Raw genomic sequence first — 26,318 nt, 5'->3', positions numbered from 1 at the left:
CCAATTTTTGAGCCCTATTAAAATATCATATAAATCATATTAAGTATTCTTGTTCTTTTAGTTTTTTTTTTAAGTTTATTTTTGTTTACTGGTCTCTACACCCAACGTGAGGCTCAAACTTAGAACCCCGAGATCAAGAGTTGAATGCTCTTCCAACTAAGCCAGCCAGGCACCTCTGTTTAGTATTTTTAGATTAATTTCTGTAAATGCATGTATTATACTATGTAATACATATGTAACATAATACACAATTCACTGATTTTCAGTGCTGTGTCGTATTCCAGTATATGAAGATACCATGTTGGCAAGCATTTGTTTGATACCTGTATGGGGCCGATATAGCAGTCTTGTCAGGGGCATTCTTATGAACGCATCCTGATTCATACATGGCTCCCTAGGATAAATATCTAGTGGTGCAACTGGAAGTTGTAGATTGAGAGGTATGTGCACGTTTCATTTCGGAACGCCATACTGTTTTCCAGCATGTTGGTACCAGTTTATGCTCCATGTTCTTTTTTTTTTTTTTTTTTTTTTTAAAGATTTTATTTATTTATTTGAGAGAGAGAATGAGAGAGAGCACATGAGAGGGGGGAGGGTCAGAGGGAGAAGCAGACTCCCTGCTGAGCAGGGAGCCCGATGCGGGACTCGATCCCGGGACTCCAGGATCATGACCTGAGCCGAAGGCAGTCGCTTAACCAACTGAGCCACCCAGGCGCCCCTATGCTCCATGTTCTTGCTGCCACTTGCTATTGTCCGACTTTACAAAATTTTGCCAGTCTAGTGATGAAATAATTCTTACTTCATTTTGCCTTTCCCTAATGACTTACATATTTTCAGACGTTCATGGGCTTTTCGTGCTGCTTTTTTAATAAGATTTTTACTTACTTGAGAGAGAGAGATTGAGAGAGAGAGAGAGCACGAGTAGGGTAGAGGGACAGAGGGAGAAGCAGAGTCCCCACTGAGCAGGGAGCCCCATGCTGGGCTCAATCCCAGGACCCTGGGATCATGACCGGAGTTGAAGGCAGATGCTTAACCTACCGAGCCACCCAGGCACCCCTTGTGCTACCTTTTATGTAAAATACCAGTTTAATTGTTTTGTCTGTTTTTCTATTGGGTTATTGTTCTCTTATATACAGAAGTTTTTAAGAAATATATTTTAGGAGCGCCTCCATGGAGCAGTAGGTTAAGTATCAGACTCTTGGTTTTGGCTCAGGTCATGATCTCAGGGTCCTGGGGATCTATCCATGGGCCTCTGGCTCTGCGTTCAGTGGGAAGTCTGCTTAAGATTTTCTTCTCCTTCTGCCCCTCCCCCCATTCTCTCTGTCTCTCTAAATAAATAAATAAAACCTTAAAGAAATATATTTTAGATATGAATCTTTTATGATTATATATGTTGTAAATATCTTCTGATTCTTTTTAATTTCCTTTTGGTTTCTTTTTTAAAACCTTTTCTTTTTGGGCGCCTGGGTGGCTCAGTTGGTTAAGCGACTGCCTTCGGCTCAGGTCATGATCCTGGAGCCCCGGGGTCGAGTCCCGCATCGGGCTCCCTGCTCGGCGGGGAGTCTGCTTCTCCCTCTGCCCCTCCCCCCTCTCATGTGCTCTCTCTCTCTCATTCTCTCTCTGTCAAATAATAAATAAAATCTTTAAAAAAAAAAACAAAAAAACAAAAAAAATAAAACCTTTTCTTTTTAAGTAATTTTAGATTTGCCAAAAAGTTGCAAGGATGATGCAGAGAGTTTCATATACCTTTCCTTTAGCTTCGCCTAATATTATCCGTCTTACATAACCATGCTGCATTCATCACAACTGACAAATTAACACTGGTACAATACTATTAACTAAACTACAGACTTTATTCCCGTTTTACCATTATTTCCCCTGATGGTCTTTTTTGTTCCAGAATACATTGCATTTAGTCAGCATGTCTCACTAGTCTCTTCCAATTGGTGGCAGTTTTTCTGTCTTTCCTTATTGTTTATGATCTTGCTGGTTGTTAAGAGAACTAGCCAGATATTTTGTAGAATGGGCAATCAATTTAGGTGTGTCTGCTGGGTTTTTTTTTTTTTTTTTTTAATGATTAGACTGACTGGGGTTATGTGTTATTTATTTTTTATGGAAGTAGAGTTGACATACAATCGTGTATTAGTTTTAGGTGAACAACACAGTGATTCAACAATGATATACATCAGGAAATGTATATTAGGTTGCTCCCTAGGTCTTTTGGACTTGGCCCACTTCTTTTTTTAAGCACTTCTTTACTTTCTGGCATGATAAAAGATGTTCCAGGCTCATCTTGCATTTTCCCTACATCAGCGCTAGAATCAAGACATTTCTCCAAAGAACCCTGGTTCATGTTTTTGGAGAATGGTTGGGGATCCTTGATACTGCTGTGGGTCACTGCTTCTAGATCCTCGGTGGAGTGCTAAGAAATAAATGTTTGTGTACTTACCCCTGTGTACACACGTTCATCTGTATATTTCTTTATCTCTCTGTATACATATGTTAACCCATGAGTTCATAGTGACATCTGTCACTAATCAAACATCACAGGGTTCATTTAGCTTCCTCCCCACCTGCCTTCTTCTTTGCAACTTCTTTCTCTGACAGTGAGAAACCTGGCTTGTGTTATTCATCATTTATTTTCTTATTTACCAACCTTGGTATACACATAAAGTAGATTTATTTTATTTTATTTTATTTGTCAGAGAGAGACAGAGAGAGAGAGAGAGCACAAGCAGGGGGAGCTGCAGGCAGAGGCAGAGGGAGAGGCTCCTCACTGAGCGGGGAGCCTGATGCAGGACTCGATCCCAGCATCCTCGGATCGTGACCTGAGCCGAAGGCAGACGCTTAACCAACTGAGCCACCCAGGCTTCCCCATAAAGTAGGTTTTTAATTGACAACCCATACTCTCCTGAGGAAGAAATTTACCCCTTTGAATCCACTTCTTTTTGTCTTTAGCTTTACAGTACCCAGCCAATAAACTATTTTTTAGTCACTTTGGTTAACTGTGTTCCCCCATCCCTCCAATGAGGTTATGTTATACATTTGCAACATAGCTAAATTTATTTTCATAGTCTCCATTACATCCTAGGGTTTCCTGAACATTTCAGTTATTTTTTTTCTAAATTTGCACTACGTAAATTTAATTCTTTGGGGTATTTGATTCTATGGATTTCAGCAAATACAGTCTTGTATCCATAACTGCAGTACTACATAGAACAGTTCCAGGGACCCCTGGCTGGCTCAGTCCATGGAGCATGCTACTCCTGATCTCAGGGTTGTAGGTTCGAGCCCCGCAGTTGGGTGTAGAGATTACTTAAAAAAAAAAAAATCTTAAAAAAAAAGAACAACAGTTCCATTGTCCTAAGTCAGTTCTTCTTTCCCTCAACCACTGACTTCTTTTCTATTCCTACACTTTTGCCTTTTCCATAATATCATATAAATGGCCTCAAACACTTGTAGCCTTCTGGCTTCTTTCACTTAAAATATCTTTTGGATTCATCCCTGTAATGTGAATCAGTAGTTTCTTTTTATTGCTAAGTAGTCATTGTATGGATGTATGACAGTTTGTTTTATCGATTCCTTTGCTGAAGGATATCTTGGTTGTTTCCAGTTTGATGATGAATAAAGCTGTGATAAACATTTGCATATAGGTTCTTGAGTGACCACAAGTTTCTAGTCCTTAGGGGTAAATACTAAGAATATACCCGCTGGATGGTATGGCAATTGTATGCCTGACTAAAAGAAACTGCTACACTGTTTTCCAAAGTGGCAGTCCTGTTTTGCATCCTTGCTAGCAACGTTTAAGAGCTCCTGTTTAACATTTGGCCTTGTCAGATTGTTTTTAGCCATTAATAGGTGTGTAATGGCATTGCAGGGTAGCTCTAATTTGCATTTGCCTAATGACATTGAACATCTTTTCATATGCTTATTTGCCATCTGTATATCTTCTTTGGTAATTTTTCCTTCTAGATCTTTTGCACACTAAAAAAAACGGATTTATCTTTTTATTGTTCAGTTTAAGTTATTTAAGGAGCGTTCCCCCCCTTATTGAACTGGCTAGGACTTCTCGTACAATTGTTAAATAGTGGTGACAGAGGACATCCTTGCCTTGTTCCCAAATTTAAGGGCGAAGCATTCAGTCTCTCCACATGAAGTATATTAGCTATTGGCTTAACTTGAAGATATCATTTATTTTTTTTTTTTTTTTTTTAAAGATTTTATTTATTTATTTGACAGAGAAAGACACAGCGAGAGAGGGAACACAAACGGGGAGTGGGAGAGGGAGAAGCAGACTCCCTGCCGAGCAGGGAGCCCGATGCGGGACTCGATCCCGGGACTCCAGGATCATGACCTGAGCCGGAGGCAGTCGCCCAACCAACTGAGCCACCCAGGCGCCCGAAGATATCATTTATTAAGTTAGGAGAATTCCCTTCTATTCCTAGTTTGCTCAGATTTTTAAAAAATCATAAATGAGTGATGAATTTTGTCAAGTGATTTTTCTGCATATATTGAGATGATCATATGGTTTTTCATTTTGTTGTTAATACGGTGATTTGCTTTGATTTTCAAGTACTGAATTAGCCATGAGATGAACCTTGCTTGATCATGATGTATTACCCTTTTTATATATTGCTGGGTTTGATTAGTCATTAGGGAAATACAAATTAAAACCATAACAGGATACCACTTCATGCCCAGTAAAATGGCTGTAATGAAAGACAGATGATAACAGTTGTTGCTGAGGAGGTGGAGAAATTGGAACCCTCATCCACTGCTCGTGGGCACGTAATATGGTGCAGTCACAGTTTGGCAGTTCCTCAGTGCTAAATACAGAGTTACCATATGATCTAGAAATTCCACTCCTAAGTATATATCCAAGAGAAACGAAAACATATGTCTACGCAGAAACTTGTACACAAATGTTCGTAGTAGCATTATTCAAATGGCCAAAAGTTGAAACAACCCAAATGTGCATCAACTGATAAATGGATAAACAAAATGTGGTATGTCCATACACTGGAGTATCACTCAGCAATCAAAAGAAATACAGAACTGACACCTGCTTTAACATGGGTGAAACTAAACTGGAGAAAGCCAGTCACGAGAGACTCTTCATTATATGTCCAGAACAGGCAAATCCACAGAGACAGAGATTAGATTGGTGTTTGCCCAGCCTGTGGCTTTTCTTCTGCTGTGTCTTCATTGTGAGGATTTGTGTTAATCTAGTGAGGAGTTGGGCTTCATTTAAAACTTGTTGCACCACAGGCTGCAAATCCCCCAATTAATACCTCTGTTGGTCTCCCTGTTTGGCTGTAAGTCTTCCCTTTTTGCTGCTTTGCAGAGTCTGTCTTTCACAATTCCCTCCAGCTGTATTCAACTTATTTTTTTTTAAGATTTTATTTATTTATTTGAGAGCGAGAGAGAACATGAGCTGGGGGAGAGGCAGATGGAGAGGGAGAGGCAGGCTTCCCACCGAGCAGGGAGCCCAACTTGGGGCTCGATCCCAGGACCCTGAGATCATGACCTGAGCCAAAGGCAGACTCTTAACTGACTGAGCCACCCAGGCGCTCCTATTCAACTTATTTTTACTTCACACTTGCTGTTTGCTAGCACTTTGGGTTAGTGGCAGGGAGAAGGACATTCTCTGATGTTTTCTTATACGTGATTCTTATAAAGGCACTGGAACCTGGGGCTTGAGGGTGTGGCCATCATTGGTGCTCTGCCTCTTTTCTAGAAGTTATGCTGGACTTAGCACGTATCCCTGCCCTCCCCAGGGGTAAAAAGCATTTTTTATTTTTCCTGTTCCCTTTCCCAGCTGCAGTGGGTTTCCATGAGTGCCCTCAGGCTATAATTTTTTGCCTTTCTCCTGCAGTTAATGCTTCTGTTTCCTAGAGGAAATAGGAGAGGTGAATCTGGGCAGGGTCTCATTGGTGGCTATCATTTTCCTTCCCAGTTTGGGTGGGTTTCCACCAGTGTCCTCGGGCTACAGACTTTGTTGGCCTTTTCCCTGAAAGTAAGGTTTTTTTCCCCTAGGGGGCATGGGGCTATATGGAGTTTCAGCAGTGACTACTGTTTTCTTCCCCTAGCCAGCCCCACGGGGGAACTTTCTCAGGGTTCTCCCCAGGCTTCCTCATGAGCTCCTGGTGGGGTTCCAGGGGGAGAAAGCCAAACAGAGTGGGGACCTTCCCGAGTCAGCAGCTCCCCAGGCTTCACAGTAGCCCATAGTCAAACTTTAGCAACCATTAACCGAACTCTGTCCCATGCACACAAATACTTGGGTCCCCTTTCTCCCTGCAGCTGCCTGTCTCCACTTTTCAGGAGAGTTGTTTGCCCACAACCTCAGTTCTCCCATGGTTCAAGGAAAGTCATTAATTTTCTGTTTCTCCAGCTTTTTTCTTGCTGAAAGGGTGGGAGCAGTGTTCTTTCCGGCTCTCTGTTCTCGTTGACTGAAACTGGAAGTCCTAGGGTTCTTTTTTTAAAAGATTTTATTTATTTGACAGAGAGAGAGAGAGAGTGTGAGAACGCATGAGCTAAGGGTAGAGGGAGAAGCAGACTCCTCACTGAGCAGGGAGCCCGATGCGGGGCTCCATCCAGGACCCTGGAATCATGACCTGAGCTGAAGGCAGACATTTAATGACTGAGCCACCCAGGCACCCTCCTGGGGTTCTTTTGATGCACACAGATTCTTCATTTTGATGAAGCCAAATTTATCAGTCTTTTTCTTTGGTGTGTACTTTTTGTGTCTTGTTGATTGATCACTGTGTATGAACTAGTTCTTTTAACAGACACACATATTAAGGCAGAACAGACTATGCTATAGAGAAGTTCATGTAAAAGGCTAGAATTATTTGATCCTTGAATCCAGGCTTAGATTTACTATTTGAGAAAAGTGTTAACTACCAATTCAATTTCTTTATGCATATAGGACAAATTATTATGTCTGTTTCTTCTTAAGTCACTCGGGTAAGTTGTATTTTCTTAGGAATGTGTCCATCTAATCTGCTTCAAATTTATCAGCATTTGCTCATAATAGCCTATGCTATAAATGTCTTTTATTATTTTTATACCTCGTATTTTGTATTTATGCATTCTGGGTTGTTTTCCCCTTTGATCAACCTCATCAAAGTCTTTACTATTTTATTAGTTTCTAAAGAAAGTCTGTTTGGAGGCATCTGGCTGGCTTAGAGCATCCGACTCTTGAGTCATGAGTTTGAGCCCCATGTTGGGTGTAGAGATTATGTAAGAAAAAAAATGAGTAATAAAAGAAATAAATTTCCTATATTAACAAAAAGAAAATACTTTTTGACTGTTGATATTTGCTATTGTCTTTTGTTTTCTGTTTCACTAATTTCTGCTTTTATCTTTATTATTTCATTCCTCCTATTTTGGGGGGGTTTATTTTGCAGCTTTCCATTATGAAATTGAAGAGTATATACAGGACCAGATCTGAGCAGGTCCTAAGGAAGTATACATTGTAAATTGCAATGTGGCTCATGCCCTCAGCATGCCTATTCCTGCCATACTGCCACCTTTCCCTCAACTCATCCCCAAAAGTCCCAAAGAGAATAGTTCCCTGTGATCAGTTGTCTGAGGAGTGAATAAAGCCAAGTTATGTTTATGTGTATAATATGCTGGAGCAGGCAAGAGTGGACTGATATGGGATAATAGCCCTGTTTAGGGAAGACACTGAAGTATAGTAAGGAAGGAAAGTTCTTCCAATGGGCAAGACTTTGAATAGTACATTTCATGGTCAGTTTTTTGTTTTTTTGTTTTTTGGGGTTTTTTGAAGGCAAGCTATACTGAGGTGAGGATCTGACCAGATTTACAGGTAGTAGCTAATGATTTTTAAATAGAAGGTTAGGAACTCAGAAGGAACAAGAATAGGGAATCAGTGTAAGGAAGTTTATGGACAAGGATTATGGATGGACCTCTTGGGATAGATCTGGAATGCAAGGATTTTTATCTCAGTCTTTAAATTGTTTTTTTGTTTTTGTTTTTTTAAGATTTTAGTTGAGAGAGAGAGAGAAAGCATGAGTGGGAGGGGGGAGCGGCAAAGGGAGAGGGAGAAGCAGACTCCTCCCTGAGCAGGGAGCCCGATGTGGGGCTCGATCCCAGGACCCTGAGATCATGATCTGCCGAAGGCAGATGCTTAACTGACTGAGCCACCCAGGTGCCCCCTAAGCCTGATTCTTTAGCCATCTTAAGTGATTCTGTTAGCAAAATGATGATTTTTTTTTTTTTTTTTTTACTGGCTGCTTGGAGTTTATTTTCCACTTGGTGGAAGGCATGGAGTTACAGGGTGTCAGGAAGGCTTGCATGTGGCTTGGATAGTAAAGAGTGGGGTTCTCTCAACTTCCTTTTTGGTGTTTCGCTGTTTTGATATAAAAGAACCCAACTGCAGGGAAAAAAAAAAAAAAAAGAACCCAACTGCTTCTGCTTGCTGCAGCCTGCCTAGTCTACAGCGAGGGGAGGAGGTGAGGGGGGAGGGGGGCCTCTGATAAGCTAGTGCCTCCTGAAGCCTGGTGGCTGGTGGTGGCCACTCAGGATTGGGGCCCGGTGTTGGCTTTGCTAGGCTGGCCACAGGCTGCTTCCTCATGGTTTCTGGAGCCAAGTCACAGGTGATCGTCCTGCTGGAGGCCTGGGGAGATTCCAAGCGTTTTGGGACTCTAACACTGTAGCCATGAATGGGAGAGTGGACTTCCCGAAAAAGAAGCTTGCCCACCAGTGATCGGGTCAGCCTTGGGGAAGCTGGGGTGGTGAGGGATGGCTTCCCCAGGATACTCTGCACTTCCACAGGAGCTGTTACTGGAAGGGAACGCAGGCGGCGCCAGTCATAGCTGTGGGTGGCCACAAGCGAGCCACTGAATGAGGTGGCTGCCTTACTGTTGTTTGTGGGCTGGTGGAAACCTCGGCGGTGACCAACCCCCCCCCCCGGCCTCGGCGTGTGATCATGGGTGGTGGGGACAGGGATGCTAGGCACAGAGCCCATTTGCAGAGGAGACCATAGAAAGCCACTGCTCAACCGAGGGGCACACAGGGTTCCATTAGTTGATTTCTAATATTTGAAACTAAGAACCCTGGTTTTTATAGTGAAATAAGTGGGGTTGGGGGAGCAGATTATGAGGTTGAATGGTGTCCTGTCCCAAAAGATGTGTTCAAGTCCTAATCCCCTGTACTTAGTACCAGTGAATGTGACTTTATTTGGAAATAGGGACTTTGCAGATATAATCAAGTTAAGATCATCCTGGGTTAGGTCCTACTGGATCAGGGTGAATCCTAAATCCAAAGACTAGTGTCCTTATAAAAGGGGAGACACACAGGGAAGAAGGCATCCATGATGTGATGATGGAGCCATAATTGGACGGATATGACAGCAAGCCAAGGAATACCAAAGATTGCCACAAAGAAGCAAAGAAAGATTCTTCCCGAGTGCCTTCAGAGGAAGCATGGCCCTGCCAATTTTGGATTTCTAGACTCTAGAACCATGAGAGAATACATTTATGTTGTTTTAAGCCACCTGGGTTTTGGTCATTTGATACAGCAGTCTTGGAAACAAATACATATTTCATTCAGGGTACCCTGAGTTTGTGGAAAGATTCAGTCCTGGGAATTGGATGAGTGGCTGGCTGTGTTCTCTACTGTGGTGATTTGACACAGGTCACAGTTTGCTGAGTCTTGAGGTGGGATGTTAGTGGGCTGCCCCTAAAGACCATAGGATTATTAGCCCCTGTCCAAAATTCCTTTCATTGGATTATTCTGATTACCATGGTGGTCCTGCCATCCATTATGGTATTATACCCACCTTTTTTTCCTAGAAATGGAATTCTACTCTTGTCTCTACTGCTACCCAAGGAACCTGGTGTCCATCCCCACTGAAGTCAGCATTATCCCCTACTAGCACACCTGGCCAATGAAGAACAGCCACGACGATCTCTTAGAATATGCTACTAGTCTCCTCAACAATATCCCAAATTTAATCAAATCCAAGATACTCTCAGTGATAAGATGAACTATTAATTTTATGACCCACTTAGAAAAACAAAAGACCACTGTCAAAGTGTGATCTACAGTAACTTATAAAACATTCTCATTTCACAGACATGAAAACATGTGCATCTCAGAACTCATGAAATATAGTAGTTCTCAAAGCCTTGGTGAAGCAGGTGTCAAATGAGCTCTTCTAAGGAAAAAAGTGTGAGTGAGCAGATTACACATGATAAACCATTCTTTTTTTTAAAGATTTATTTATTTGAGAGAGAGAGAATGAGAGAGAGCGAGCACACGTGCAAGCAGGGTGGGGGAGGGGCAGAGAGAGGGAGAGAGAATCTGAAGCAGAGTCCGTGCCCAGTGCAGAGCGCAATGTGGGGCTCCATCCCACAACAACCAGACCATGACCCGAGCCGAAACCAAGAGCGGGGCAGCTTAACCAACTGAGCCACCCAGGCGCCCCCATGATAAACCAAACATTTGTATCTCTCTAAGATTTCGGATTTCTTCTTATTCATTATTCCAGGGAATTTTTGGCAACTTAACTTTATTTAATGTAGACTACAATTGAGTCTAGGTTTCAGTTCACCAACTAAGAAAACAACTAGAACTACTACTTCTGACTGCTTAAGTCAGCATATTGAATCTAAAATCTCTGGTATGCCTACCCATATTGATAAATTCAGCCTGATATCATGACCCATCCTTGATCTAGGACACTCATATTGTATAACCATACATATTTGCTAGAGTTATTACAGATATTTCTGTGTGTAAGCCTCCTCCCGGGGCAGACTCTGTATTTGTCTTTCTGGGCACACTGGAGTCTGATTATTGTTATAGGTTTGGAAAAAGTGAAGAGTTGAAGAGATGATGAGGCAATGTGGCTTTCTGTGTCAGTGAGCTCAGGTGAGCCTATTAAGAGTTTTCAAGCAAGGCAGGAACGGCATCAGCAGCCAGGAGAACAGCAGTTGAGGATACTGGCAAAGTGAGCTCCACTGCAGATTGAGACTTATGGATACCCTGATTCATCTGCATCCTCTCATATGTCACCATTACAATTCCCAAGATCCTTTTTTCACATGAGAGACCTGGTGAAGTTACGAATTAAACCAACACTGTAATTTGGCAACTCATGGGATCAAACTTTTACATTTGTCTTTTGGTCTTCTCTGCTCTTCAACTGCAAACAAGAAGAAATTCCTTTATTGTAGTCTCAGAAAGCCTCTGGTTTTCAGTCTGTGCTTTGATAGGAGGATTTAGGAATTAGAATTTGTTGTCTTTTTTGTATTGTTTTGTTTAAAGTAAGGTCTACGCCTACCATTAAGGCTTGAACTCATGACCCTAAGATCAAGAGTTGCATGCTCTACCAACTGAACCATCCAGGCCCCCCCTGTTATTCTCTTTCTTTAAGCCAGTTTTCACTGGTAGTGGTTTTGTCTCTTCCAGGGGATATTTGGCAATATATAAAGACATTTTTGTTTGTCACAACTGGGGAGAGATGTATGTATATGTTACTTGCATCTAGTGGATAGAGATCAGGGATATTGTTAAGTATCCTATAATGCATAGGACAACCTCCTATAACAAATAAATATCCTAGCCAAAAAAATGTCAGTAGTTCTGGGGTTTAAGAAACCCTGTTTTAAGCTATTCACCACAGTAAGAAGTAACCACCCTTTTCCACATCCCCTAATTCCTCAAATATGCTGGTATCCTCCTCAGCAATCTCCTCTCTTGTCAAAAAAGTATTATGACATGATCAGTTATAAGAAGCACCACTATTTTATGACTACTAAGAAGGAAAAACCACTGACAAACCATAATGGTACATTGATTTTTTTTTTTTAAAGATTTTATTTATTTATTTGACAGAGAGAGGGAACACAAGCAGGGGGAGTGGGAGAGGGAGAAGCAGGCTTCCCGCCAAGCAGGGAGCCCGATGCGGGGCTCGATCCCAGGACTCCGGGATCATGACCTGAGCTGAAGGTAGATGCTTAACGACTGAGCCACCCAGGCGCCCCAATGGTACATTGATTTTTAACACATATCCTTTTATGTGTGCCCTTCATACTCTTCTGTGTCAGCAAATACCGAAGCCCCTTCATGGGGTACTTCATTCTAGATGACAGGTGATAATGTGACTGCTTCTCTACAAGATGCCATAGGATACTGGAGTCATGTTCCCTAATACTTGCAGAATTCTGCCTTTAAACCCAATAAAGCCCAAAACCTAATCCTTGAAGTCCTGTTGCTTACAACCACTCCTGATACAAATTTCTGCTTTTCAGCAGCAAAATTGTGCGTGTGTGTGTGTGCACAGGTAAAATATACTGGGTTACTGTGTACTTATGGAGGAACCGGGATTGCTGGAGACCCCATTACATTTAGGGCTACTTTTAATATCACCCCAAGTTAGGCTATAGAAGTGGTCCAAAGAGGCCAGTACTGCTCAGCAGTGCCAAGCAGTAGGTGCTGCAGGGCTGGCTGTGGATCCTCACTCTGGCGTCCCCCCCACTGCCGCTTGCACTTGAGCATGATGTCATGGTTACTGCCATCAGCGTTCCTCATCATCTACTGCCCCTTCACTCCCTGGCTGGGATGGAAGTGTCTGGTTCATGACAGCTTAGCACATGCTTGTGCTCTAGTCACAAGGGAGGCTAGAAAAGGAAATATCAGTCATTTTCAGTGTATAATAGGCGAGGAGGAGACAAATCCTGCTGCCATCAACGTATTATGTGGGGAGTTCCCCAAATGGAGAAAAATGGCATAGATTCTGATTGGCTATAAAGAATGGTGATGGTCCATGGGACGCCTGGGTGGCTCAGTCGGTTAGGCGTCTGCCTTTGGTTCGGGTCATGGTCCCGGGGTCCTGGGATCAAGTCCCGCGTCGGGCTCCTTGCTCAGCGGGGAGCCTTCTTCTCCCTCTGCCCCTCCCCCCACTTGTGTGCACATGCTCTCTCTCTCTCTCTGACAAATAAATAAATAAAATCTTAAAAAAAAAAGAACAGTAAAGGTCCACTACATTCTTCCCACCACTCTCGCCCTTCTGCTCCAAACAGAAAACCAGGAACAATCCTGATTCCTCTCTTCTCGTCACTTAGTAGTCCATCAGTAGTTGATTCTGTCTCCAAAATATAGTCTTAAAAAGTAAGCTCTCCCCCAATATGGGGCTTGAACTTACAGCCCTGAGATCAAGAGTCACACGGTCCTACCAACTGAGTCAGCCAGGTGCCCCCCAAATAGAATCTTGATCCATTCTCTTTTTGTCTCTGTTGTCAATAACTTTGTACAGCTGACTGCCATCCATTCCATCTGGATTACTGCCCTTGCCTCTTTCTTCCCCATTTCCACACGCTCTCCCTTCCAATCCACAGCCCCCAGAGCAGCAAATGTGTTTCTTTGCAAATCACCCTATAAAACTTCTTTGCTTAAAACCTTCAGTGGCTTCTTTTTGCACTTAAAGTCCAAAATCTTTACTGGAGGGTGATCTTATGTCTCATTTTACCTAGGATATGATTTTTAAGAGAGTCTCCTTTTATTCTCAAAAACGTAGGGTCTGGACCGTAAGTTCCTGGCCCTTTACCTGTAAGGCCCTGATTTTCTGAGCCCTGCTCCCTGCCACACCGCCCCCCCCAAACTCCATTCACCCGTGTCTTCTCTGCTCTGGGGCCTTTGCAGGCTCTGTTCTTCTGCCTGGCCACATTTCCTCCTGCTCTCCACACTGTTCTCGTTACCCTGCAAGTCTCAGCTGAACGGGCATCTCTGAGAGGCCTCTACTCACCACCCTGTCTAAACAGCCCCCACCCCCTGTTCTGTGTATCGTTTTCTTGTTCATTTCTCCCAGACAGGCTCCAGGATTTGATGTTTAGTTGTTCTGTCCCACTTAATTCCTGTCTTGCCCACCAGAAGATAAACTCCCTGAGGGTTTGGATCATATGTGTCTTACCATTGTATCCTAGGGCCCACACTTAACAGTTCCCTTCATAAAGAACTTGTTAAACAAATGAATAAAATTAGTAAGGCCTTCCTTCCCTGATCTCCTGCTAAGGTTAAACTACCATGCTGGACGGAGTCAAAGCACGCTGTACTTCTTTTCCTTGGCATGGCTCCCAGTTGTACTTAAATGGCAGTTGGTGTCACGTCACTGTTGTCAGCTTCTCCTTCTAGATTATACTTCCCTGAGAACAGAGGCATGTCTCTCTTGCCATGCCTACGACAGGGCAGTTCAGTAGGTAGGAGTCTGCTGTGTCCCCAGCAGGGTGACGTGCTTGGGAGCTGGGGAGAAGGGGGCAGAGGGGATCTGGGTGGCCTGGCTCTGTGGTGGCATGTGGAAACCGTGAAGGGCGTGCGGGCCTGGCGCTGGATGGGGGCAGGGGCAGGGCATTGGCTGCAGGCTTCCACGTGCACTGGGATTAGCCGGCCCGCCCTTTTTCTTCTGCACAATTTCCCTTGACTTCCTCTGCTTCACTCTTGTTGTCCTGAGAGGTTTCCAGAACTTCCTAAAATCTGGGCACATCGAAGACCCAGGCCTTCAGCCAAGGCACATGGCAGTGGTGGGAGCAAGGCCTCTAGATCCTGGGGAAGAGCTGGAGAAGAGTGGAGAGAAACACTCCCAGCTAATAGCCTAACTCGCTTCTGTGTTGTCTTTGAAAACAGACATCAAGCCCAGTAGTGGCCCGGCCACCACCACAAAACCTACAGTCCCAAACGTGCCCATCCTGGCGCCAGCAGCCAGTGAGGCGGCGGGGGCCACAGACCAGACTACAGTAAGCACACTTCTGACGCAGACTGAGAAAAGGGTGACGGCAGCGGCCACCAGCGGAAGTCCCACCACGACGCCCAGCAGCTTGGGGCCCACATCAGCCCCGGGCAGGCCAAGCGCAGCCGTCGCGCCCACGGACGAAGATGCGAAGGCCTCCAGCAAGCCCAGCGTAACTGGTGACGGCGCAAAGGAGCCTCAAGGTTTAAGCAAGACGACACTTGGCCCACCCCCTAAGTCCATGCAGCCTGAAACCGCGAAGAACCAGACAGCTGGAGCCCAGCAGGGTAGCCCGGGTGTTACCACCAGCCACATGACCACTAAGGACCAGGAGCAGGCGACCTCTCCGTCCCCAGATCGGGTTAGCACCCTCAGCCCCGCTTCTGCTCTCCCCACCGGCAGCGCCCCAACAGGCCCTCACCAACCAAGTGCAAACCCTGCTACTTTGAAGCCTCCAGGGAGCCCTCCCGAGGGACCAAGCAAAATCCCTACAGTAGCTTCAAGTAGTTCAGGCATGAAGGCAGGTCTCAGCTCCACGTTACCCGGGACATCTACCACACCACGTAAGTCCTGCTTTTTTTTTTTTTTCTTTTTTAAAAATTAAGTAGGCTCCACACCCAGCATGGGGCTTGAACCCCTCACCCCGAGATCAAGAGTCCCGTGCTCTTCTAAGCCAGCCAGGCGCCCCAAGTAATGCTTTTCCCCCCAAGCAAGAAGAAACTTCTGAGTGCTTACATTCCATACAGTTGCTCAGCTGGAAGATGGAATTTAGGGTTGAATTCTGTGAATACACCACCTCCATTCAGGCTCGGGTTCCCCCTTCAGTGCCGAGCAGAGGCCAGCAGGGCCGTGTTACTCTGATGGGGCCGGTGTTCTGGCCTGCCCAGTGGAACGCATAAGCCAACAGTCTATTCCTGGGTAAGGCTTGGGTAGTTGCAGTGGTGGGGCATTAATACTCAGAACAGTGTTTCTCCACCTGGCAGTCTCCAGTAGGAAATACACTTTACTTAGTTTTACACCATGATCCAGGAACACAAACGTAGAACACACATGTAACTGAAAACAGAAGTTTCACTAACCAGGGCTGATTTTACCGTATGTGATAGGGCCCTAGTATTTTCTACTCCATCCCATTTCCTTGGTTCCTTTTTAAAAGTGCTGATCTTAACCCAGTAAATAAATTTTAAAACCCACGGATGGATCATGAGCCTCACGAACATGACCCGTGGGAGATCTCTATTGAATCGGAATTTCTCGGTGTGGACCTGAGGGTCTGCACTGTCGAGAACTCTGCAGGTGGTCAGAATGCCTCCTGATGTTAAGCGCACCTGCTTCTCCTGCAGGAGGTCTCATCCTGCAGTCAGAGCAAGGGCTCTGAGCCGGGTACACCTGGATTCAAGTTCCTGATGTGCCGCTTCTTCACATGTGACCTTGGGCAAATCATCAGGCCCCTCTGAGCCCAGTTGGCTTATTTATAAACGAGGGTTGCTTATGGTACTTTCCTCGTCGGGGTGTTGTGAGGATTGACTAAGAAAGTAACCCTGGAGGCACGAGGACAGTCCCCCAGATGCAGTGAGTGCCCGTTGAGTATTAGCTGTCGCTGCTATCACTGTCACTGTGACTTCTTTTATCGGGTCTCACCCTGGCTTGTCCAGTCTGACCCACCCTGGAATACGGTACAGGAAATGGCTTCATCAGTTTGCCCCTTCTTCCTCATAGCCTGCTTACTCTAGCTTGTGGTCCAGGTGGGGGATAAGGCCAAAGAACCCCCAGGAACTAAGAACAAGAGAGACTGCCCTCTGCTGTTAAAGGTACCACTCCTCTTTTCTCAGAGCCTTTGCTTTCCCAATTACAGCATCACTGGTTACCTTAGAAGGAAATCTGCAGAAATCCAGCATGATGCCGGCTATCACTGGGAACTCTTCCTCCACCACTGGGACCTCTTCTTCCGACACTGGGACCTCTTCCTCTGCCACTGGGACTCCCTCTGTTCCTGGGACCTCTTCGTCGGAGGCTCCACAGCCTGCAGGCCCTTCATCGGGACCTGTGGCCACGTCTCCAGTCAAGGGACCCAGAAGCCCCAGCACTCAGTTGGCTTCGACTGCCCCCCGAGTCTCCAACATCCCTCCTCCTTCCTTGGCTCATGGGGATGACAGGGTACTTCCAGCAGGGGTGGGACAGAGAAGAGAGCCCAGGCTCAGATGGAAGGGGCTCTAAGAAGTGTTTCTACTCGTCCCTCCAGCCCAGAGCCCCTGGCGAGGGCTGTTAGGAACCGTCATCCAATCATCCCCTCTCTCTGGCTTTGCCAGATTCTGGCTTAGATGGCTGGACAGCCAGTAACACACCTGGCTCTGAAACTCTGTCCAGTCACACCCTCAGCTTGCCAGGAGCTCCTTCCTTTGTGTCGCCCACCCTGGGGGGAGGAAGGGAGGGGTCAGTGATGGGACCCCACCAGGCTCAGCCTGAACCTGAATCCCAGTGGCTTCTTCTTCTAGATAAAGTGCGAATCTCCCGAAAGGCTAACTGACAAGATGCTCATCCTGAACTTCACAAAAACCAGCCTCTGTGTGAGTACCCTGCTGATCTAGGCTCCGGCCTGATCTATACCCCCAAACTGTGGTTTAGCAGCAGGAGTAGGGAAGGTAGAAGGGAATGGAGTGTTCTTCTGAAAATGGACTGAGAAATGTGTTCATTTTCCTGCCCTTGCTCTTTCCTTGGGAAGTGGCCCCTTCCAGCTGATAGACAAAGTGAAGTTCAGATTCCTAAGTCAAGTCCCACAGGGCTGCTGCAGGGCCAGAAGTCCCCGGGTCTCCTAGGCTTGCCCTCTGTAATTATTCACATGTTCCCAGAGTCTGGAGACCTCAATCCTAGTTCAGGCTGTGATTTAGTTAAGTTGATCTCTTTGGGCTTCCGAGGCCCCGGCTGAAAACAAGAGGCTCAGTCAGCCTAACTAACTTTCCCTGTTCTAATAGTCTGTGGTTTTCTGTTTGCTGGTCCCTGTATTCATCTGACGGTCTCAGTGGAAGAACAGCATGGAGATAATCTTGCTCTCGCCTGAGGGGTCAGAGCTCCGGAGCATCGGGGAGGCATTGCCCATACTCGGGGCGGGGGGGTGGTGGTGGTGTGTGTGTGTGTGTGCTGGGTGGGAGCGTCTGCTTGTGTCAGAGGACATTTGTGTGAGAGGGAGTGCTATGTTGGTGGGGTGTTGCTGCCGCTGGCCGCCGCCTCCGCAGCCAGCCAGTCTTTGAGGATTAAGGGCCTTCCTGAGTGCAAGTGATGGGTGGCTCACGGCTGCCCTCTCCTGGTCAGTGACTGCTTTTGCAAACACCCCCTAGGAAGTAGAACGGAACGACAGGGTTTCTAAAGGATGGAGAACTTGGGTTTACAGCATTTTAATGCCGCCTGTATTTTTTTTTACAGTTGTTTTCTTCTGAGTGCTCATTTTGCTGGAATTTTCCAAAAGCATACGTTTAGACTGGAGTTTTAAAGGGGAGCAGTGTTGCCCTGGGGCTGGGCTTATTGGACAAGGCAGGAATCACACTGATGCATGCCCAGCCATTCTCAGGCTCTCTTTTTGGCTAAAACTTGCCAGGTTGTGTGACTGGTTGGGAGAAGCATTTTTGCCGTGTGCCATAAAAGGAAGGTTGGTGGCAGAGGGATTGCTAAGCTTAGGAAATCCCAGATAGAAACCCCAGGATGGCTTGGGGTCCCGAGGTGAGCCATGCCAAGAGTCCTTTTGTTCACCTCAGTACCCTATTCCAAAATCAGGTCAGAGAAACACAGCTTGGGGTGACTGTAGATGACATGGCAGGACCAGGTAAAAGCTGTCCACACTTTCCTTCCTCACCCTCAGCACTAAAGGTGTGTCAGCCGTGCTCTTTCTGCTGAGGGGTACAGAAGATCCCCCTCCAAGACATCCCCACGTGCATCCTCAAGACACTCCCATGTCCCCTTGTTCAGTGGTGGCCTTCCCTGGCTTCACGACCAGAGTCTTAGTCTAGGGAAGGGCATGCACGCTTCAACTTTCAGAAAGATAACCTTGGGCTGAGAGCTGGGGCTTCACCTCCTGAGGTCTGGCAAGTGGCAGGCTGCTGGGCAGCGCCGCCTCAGGCCCTTCTAGGGAGAGGATAAGGGCATCAGGTCATGACCCCTGAAGAGCTCCGAGAGAGAAGGGGGCACTCAGGTGAAAGATCCTGTTCAGCCACAGACGAGATAAACAGGGTGAGGGGACCGGGGAAGAGATTTGCAGGAGTCAGAGAAGGCAGGGACTGGCCCAGCACAGCATATAACCGGTGACTCCTACCAGGCCTGGGAGTGGCCCCAGTTGAGGGAAGCGGGAAATAGGTTCACACCAGGCAGCAGCATTCTCCTGAACTTGGCTCCGAAGGGCAGCCCCACAAGCCTAGGCTGCTGTCCTGATCCCTGAGGAATCACTTGTGGTCTCCCCACAATAGGCGGGGAACAGCAGTTCGGATGACAAACTGGTCACGCTTCTGTGCCGAGCAGCAAAAGCCGCCTTCAACCCAGCTCAAGATAAGTGCCATATACGGCTGGTACCTATTCAAGACTCCCAGGCAGTGGCAGTCAAAGAAATCGCTGTCCAGAGTGAGTTGAGGGTAGGGGGTGCTGAGGTCTAAGTGGGGTGGGAATGGGGCAGGGGCTGACCGCTCGGGAGCCATGAAGATGGGTCAGGGCCGGTGTTTCATCAGAAGGGTCAGGCCACGCCCCCTTCCAGGGCCACCCAAGAGAGACCGCACTCGGGAGACTGAGGTACAGCGCGTCCTCCTCTTGGGGCCCAGTCTCCATCCCCTACACATCCCTCTGAGCTGGACCACCAGCAACGTCTCTCTCCCCCACAGCAAACCTCCTGCCCAGGGATGTGTATGAATCGCTGAAAGACAAGTGGGACGAGCTGAAAGAGGTAAGTGGACTCCTCTGTGTGCTGGGGCGGAAGCCCCTTCCTCAGAAGTCTATAGTTGCTCTGCTCAGCAGTATCTCTCGCTGTGGGAGAACCTCCCGCTTGCAAGCAGCTGGAAGACGGGAGGGTTAGAGAGGCGACAGCAGGGTGACGGGATAGGCCCCCACAAACGCCAAGCAGAAGAGCTCCTAACTGGGTGGGAGTGACCCACATTCTGTTGTCTGCCACATAATGTCCTCCTTGCTGGCAGGTGGGAGTCAGTAACATGAAGTTTGGGAACCAAGGGCCACCCGAAGAGACGGAGGACCGGTTCAGCATGCCCCTCATCATCACCATTGTGTGCATGGCATCCTTCCTGCTCCTCATTGCGGCCCTGTACGGCTGTTGCCACCAGCGTCTCTCCCAGAGGAAGGACCAGGTGAGGACTTCACGGCCCTCACCGGGGAAGCAGCCGTGCTCCAGGTGACCTCACCCCATTACCGCCCTGCCAGAGGAAAGTGAGTGGGCCATGGGCCCTTCCTGACGGGCGAAGGCCATCCCTTACAGGAAGGAACTGCGAAGTTCCATGGCAAATTGAAGAGGCGTGTGGGGGGAGGGGCTAAGCCCTAGCTCTGCCTCTGATTACCTGTGTGACCTTGAGCCCGGCCTGTAACCTCTGAGCCTCTCATCTGCGTGTGGGGATAATGACCACCTTGCGGAGCTGCGCTGAGGATTTCCTGAAAGAAAAGGGCGAGGCATACCTGGCTAACCAGAAATTCCTTACCCGCCTTGTCCGATTTCCCGTCGGGCCAGCCGCACCCAGACACGTGGTTCTCAGCCCTGGCCGCGCACTGCGGGGGCACTTAGGAAAATTCCCGTGCCTGCCTCCACACACACCAACTGAAACGGAATCTCTGGATCTGAGTATTTGCCAAAAGCGTCCCGGGTGACTCGACTGTGAGAGCCAGATTGTAGGTCAGATAAAGACCAGGGAAAGTGCTATCTCCTGGCTCCTCTGGCACAGATGGTGAGGTCCTGCTCTACCCAGGTGGCTTAGGCTGAGAGAGGTCCTCGGTCCCCCGACCCGATGAAAGTCATTTTCTTACAGTCCTTCCTGACTCAGTACAGTGGGGTGAGGCCGGTGCCTGGAGAGTAAGTTTGGGTGGGTGGTGGGGGCAGCGGGGGGGGTGGAGGAAAGAGACTGGAGCCTTCTGGAAAACAAAAGTCCATTTACGCTGACTTCACGGATTTGCCCACAGGGTAAAGGTCAAGTGAGCTGGGCATTCTAGGATGCTGGGCAAGTCCCTGTTTCAAAGTAGTCCTGAGGCAGGCCAGTAACCACGATGGCCTCCCAGAGCGTTTACTGCACACCCTACCCGAACTGGGGTTCCTGGATTGTAGGGGTACCTGTGTAATAGGAAGGCCACGAGCCCTCAAAAATCACCCTTTCTTGGGTCGTCTTCCCTATCCTAGCAACGGCTAACAGAGGAGCTGCAGACAGTGGAGAATGGTTACCATGACAATCCCACACTGGAAGTGATGGAGACCTCATCAGAGATGCAAGAGAAAAAGGTGGTCAACCTTAATGGGGAGCTGGGGGACAGCTGGATCGTCCCTCTGGACAACCTGGCCAAGGATGACCTAGACGAGGAGGAAGACACGCACCTCTAATCAGGTCCGTGGGCAGCCTCCGACAGGACAACAGTGCTCCAGACTGAACCACCTCAAGTGCCATTTGGACAGGGGAGGAAAATCCTTCCCAGCTGAGGGAAAGATGGGGGAGGGAAGCAGACTTGGAGGTCCCCTCCTCCCAATCCCCACAGGGCCTTAATTTTCCCTTTTCACCAAACTGAACAAATCACATTCTGTCTAGATTCCTCTTGTAAAATAACCCACTAGTGCCTGAGCTCAGTGCTGCTGGAAGACGAGAGGGAGAGCCACCCACACGGTCATCTAGTAGAATCCCTTCATCTCGCATCCGAGGTGACTGAGGCCTAACTGGGGTAAGGTCCAGCTCACACAGCCCCTCGGCAACAGAGGCAGGATGGAAACAGAGATCCCCTCATTCAGAGCGGTGCACGTTCCCCTCAGCTTCCCCGGTGAGGCGAAGCTCACGGTCAATGGATGGGACAATGGATGGGACAGGAGGGACAGCAGGGCCAGATCTGTCTCCGGGGGATCTGATTCCTTCCAAGGACAGGTCCCCAGCCTCGCCTGCCAGTGTTCCCGTCCCCTCTGTGCTTGACCCGCCCTCCACTCACTTTGTAGCCCCACTCTGTCCCAGGGCCTCTGGGACTCCACCATTCGTTCATGGCCTCGAACCCCTTGTCCCGGATTCTGGCTTCCTTGCATTTGCTTAGGGATCTTGAGACTTAACCCACACGAGACTTCAGTGTGAACGAGGTCTGCTTCAGGGATCCTTCTGCAGGTGAAGAGAAAAGGGGGGGCCCTTCACCCCCAGGATGGGTCCTGGCCCATCACCCAGGGCAGGAACTCCTTTGGCCCCCCACTCCCACCGGGGACTGAAACCTGCAGCGGCTATGAAGGTGAAGTGTTCCTGTTTTGTTGTTCACTCCTCAGTTGGTGGGGTGAGGACCCAAGTTCGGGGATCCCCCTGAGATCCCCCTGAGATCCAGCAAGAAAGAGCAGTAGCTGTAGGGCAGGCTTTCCCGGGGCCCAGTCCACAGAGGTGTCTTACCAGACAATCGACCGATACAGTTAGGAAGGATAGGCTTTACTCTCTGTTCCATAGGAAACTCAGGGACTTTTCAAGTTGCTGAGAGTTTTGTTCTATTTGTTTTTTAGTCCAGCCCTCTACTGCCACAAGCCAAAGCTTCAGTTGTTGGGAGACTTTTTTTTTCAGTTAACTAATCTCACTGACTCCTGGTTCTCCTGTGCCGTAGGGCCAGAAAGGCCTAGGAAGTGCGATGCATTTTAAGGTGCTCAGGAGCAGTCAGTGGGGGGTGCTGTGGGGTTCCCAATGACCCCTCACTGTTTGGGCATGCAGCTGGGCCTTGCCGTGTCCCCTTCTCTGTGTTCCTAGCAGGGCTGCCTACTTCTGCAGTTTCTGGTGGCATCTCAGGGAAGCAGTACCGGAAAGGGGTTTTGAGGGAGCTTCGCAGTTAGCTTCCAAGCAGAAGGCACCCGAGGACTGGACAGAGTGAGGTTTAATCTGATTTTCTGGGAAGCCCAAATCCCAGATTTTGTGGAACTTTGCCCACAGTCTCTTTTGCTCCTGGGTGAAATTTCCTGGCACCAACTAGGAGGATGGGCAGAACTGCTTAGGAAAGTGAAAACTGTAATTTCAGGGCAAGAGGTCAGAACCCCAGAACCTGCAGGCCCAGGCTGTGAGTCCTGATGAAATAGGTAGCCTCCTTTAGGACAGCTGATTTTTTAAAGGAGCTTAGCTGGGGGAAGATCTATGTCCTTCCCTGGCTGCCTTGATTCTGTCTTCATAGCCTTTGGCCTTTGATATCCTAGGGTTCAAGTAGGGCCTCTGGTGAGTTTCCCAAGAGCTAGAGAGATGCCAGAGTAACAAGGATCCAAAAGTATTTGCCCTGATTCTCTACCATCTGGAGGTCGGCAGGGTAGAGAACAGTGCCAGTTTGGGGGAAAAAATAGAGGAAATCTTGTTATACCAGGAAGAGATCCGTTTGCTTCCTTCCTGGCTAACATTTGATTCTTTCCACCCTGTGGGCTTCTTGGAAGAGGCCAGGATTGGATCCTACTCCTTTGCTCTTTCTGGGTCACATTTTACCAGCCAGCCAGGTCTTTAGACAGAGACAGCAAGTATGCCTCTGCAGACTGATCGAGGGCCACAGCCCCATGGCCTCTTGGGCAGAGAGATGATGCATGGCAGGGACGAGAGTAAAATTATACTTGGTTAAGAGGAATGATTGTGGTGGCTCTGTCCAAGGAGAACCTTGGGAAGCTTTGGGCTGGTTCAGATGCTCCTTTGGGTGCATCCAGACTGGGTGACTCTAGCCTCTGAGGGCAACTTCAGAATCCAATACCTTGCCTTGGCTTGCTCTTGCCACTAGACATCTGTCCAGGGCCATCCAGCCATGCATCTGCAAAGGTCCTCTTCACCCCACGTCTGCACTAGGTTCTAAGTGCTGTCTGGTAAGTCAGATTCTGGGGCTGAGAAGAAAGAAAAGGAACACCAGGAACTCAGCATGACTCTAAACAGGTTGTGCCGAAGAGAGATTATAAACTTTCGATCAGCGGCAAACTGGCTTCCCTAAGGTGAATAAAAGGCCAGAAATCATGAATCTGATGACTGGATGGAAACCCAGTGGGGAAGCACGCTGTTCTGTGGCTGGGGAGGGAAGCAAGCAGTGCTTATGAAGGAGGTACAGAATACGCTTTGCATCGTAGGACAGAATACGGGTTTAATCTAGTCTAGACGCAAGATTCTCTTTTTCCCTCATGATAAGGAAAGCTAGCAGAAGGTTTATTTAAACCACTTCTTGAGCTTTAAACTTTTTTGACAATATACTGGAGAAACTTTGAAAACCAAGCTGATACAGATATACATAGTTTTTAATAATGTAAATACAACAGCCACATGTTAATCCACTCTATACTGCTTTAAGTGAATATACACTGTAAAAACATTTGTTAGTTGAGGTGGCTTTTTTTTTTCTCTGAACAGGAATGTAAATGTCTATTTCACTAGAAATGACAAGTTTTTTTTGTTTTGTTTTGTTTTTCTCCAGTGAAAAGTGAAATATAAGACAAGCTGATGACAAATTATTTGTCTTATAGATCAGGCATTTTTATTTTTAAAGACAATCCTCAACCCCCCTCCCCAGCTAAGTCCTAGCCTATTACAGGAAGGCTTGGAGTCAGTATGTGACACTCTAGTCCTAGGGAGAGGCTTTTAGAGACCTAGTCCAGTCTTTGTTTTGTTCTTACAGAAAAAGAAACTGAAGCCCAGAAAAATAAAGTGGCTTAGCCAAAATCACATGGTTAGCGACAGAAACAGGGTTAAAACACTGGTGCTGTGGGCCTCAGAATGAATGAGTAAAGTAAGGTCAGACACCAGGATGACACCAAGGACAGAATTCCCTTCTCAAATCTTGTCCTGCAGCAAGGCTGGGGAGGACCTGAGACCACAATAGGAACCATAACTGGTCTACACTTCCTTGGAGTTATTTAGTCCTAAGACTTAAATGAGTGATACTTTTCTGTGAAGAAACAGTTTTGAATGAATTTTTACACATGGATCTTCTACTAGCAGGACTAAGGATCAAAGGGAACAAGCTCCAGGAAGGCAGAGGGGGCAAGAGTAAAGCAATGGCTTACCGTTTATCACTGTCATGAGCTGATTGGCTCAGGTTTGGTGAAAACCCAACACCCAGTGGAAGGGAGGGGATGACTATTCAATGTGTGTGTGTCTCTTTTGTTATCAGTGAATGTTAAACAGTTTGCCCAGGTGACTGGGGGAGCATGTGTCTTCGTGGACAGGGGTCTGAAGTACACTGGAATTTACTGAGAAATTTGTTTGTAAAGATTATACTTAATTATTGCCATTTTCTTACAGAACTATATTTTGGAAAATTGTATACTGTCAATTAAAGTGCTTTTGTGTAAGCTGGTTCAAGCCCTGTTGAACTGGATTGACTGATTGGCTTATGTTCTTCACTTGTGCTTGAGGCTCATGGCCGAAGCGCCCGAAGACACGGAAGTGCCGTCTGCTCTTACCCTGTGCCGCCCAAATTGGGGGGGGGGGGAGGGGGAGGGTGCAGAGAGAGAAGGAGAAAGAGGGAAGCTGAAAAGAAAGGAAGAGGGGGATCCTGAGGGGGATCTTGGGCTGTTGCAGTGATCACAGCTGAATTTTCCCTCACACTTTTGTCAGTGTTCTACCTTCTTCCTTTCCTGTGCTTCTGCCTCAGATACAATGAGTCACCCACCACTAAAGATCCCAGAGTCCTGGTCAGGTGTGAATACACTGGCATAGAGACAAAACGAAGATATGAAAAATAAAGAGGTTCTGTTCTGGCCCTGTTCCTGCTCACAAAAGGCTCCGTTTACTTGTCATGAGAAGCCTCTCTCTGTCCCTTGTCTGGAGATGTGAGTGAAGATGGAGAAGTGCAGGGAAGGAAGCACTCAAATGATTCTGCTTCTCTTCCTCTCCTAGGGTGGTATTCGCTCCCTGTTCTTCACTGGAGGGGGAAACTATCGCTCCCAACTTGCAGAACTGTGGAAGGGAAACCGTCCGATGAGTCTGGCCCCCGCTCAGACTGCTATACAGCAATCTCCTCTATGGGCCTGGTACCTTACAGTTCACAAAACATTTTTACATAATCTTGCTTAGGGATGGGCACTTCTCTACCAACAGGGAACTTACCTACAGAGATGAAGGATTCTCTGAGAGGACACAGCTATTTCTGTGGCAGCATGAGGCCTGGAAGCTGTATCGGTTCTCTTTAGTCTCCCATTCTTTTTTCAATACCACATGAATGCAGGAGTTCCAACAACAAAGTATATTTCTACAATGCGACCATTGTTACAATAGAATTTTCTCCCCCCACCCCAATAGGATTTTCCTTTTATACGGGAATTCTGAAAGGCAGTGAACACCCTTAACAGTGGGCCAGAGTTGGGCCTGGGGTGTTTTGAGGTTAACTTCAGGAGTGTGCCAAGAATACAGAAAAGAGTACAAGC

At 47.2% G+C, this 26,318-nt stretch overlaps 1 protein-coding gene across 1 annotated transcript in view; it reads left to right on the top strand.

Annotated features, from left to right (window-relative positions):
* PODXL (podocalyxin like) overlaps positions 1-24,262 on the top strand; it is a 47,502-nt gene extending 23,240 nt beyond the window's left edge. The window contains exons 2-8 of the mRNA XM_021692861.2: positions 14,650-15,315; positions 16,608-16,909; positions 17,248-17,319; positions 19,207-19,357; positions 19,612-19,673; positions 19,921-20,088; positions 21,123-24,262. Coding sequence (XP_021548536.1) covers positions 14,650-15,315; positions 16,608-16,909; positions 17,248-17,319; positions 19,207-19,357; positions 19,612-19,673; positions 19,921-20,088; positions 21,123-21,320 — 1,619 coding nt within the window. The 3' untranslated portion in view covers positions 21,321-24,262. The remainder of the gene's footprint in view (positions 1-14,649; positions 15,316-16,607; positions 16,910-17,247; positions 17,320-19,206; positions 19,358-19,611; positions 19,674-19,920; positions 20,089-21,122) is intronic.
* Positions 24,263-26,318: the final 2,056 nt, after the last annotated feature.

Source organism: Neomonachus schauinslandi, chromosome 12 (assembly GCF_002201575.2).
Source record: "Neomonachus schauinslandi chromosome 12, ASM220157v2, whole genome shotgun sequence".
Taxonomy (NCBI): Eukaryota; Metazoa; Chordata; class Mammalia; order Carnivora; family Phocidae; genus Neomonachus; species Neomonachus schauinslandi.
Note: the sequence above shows the minus strand (reverse complement) of the source record. Positions and strands in the feature narration are given on the sequence as shown.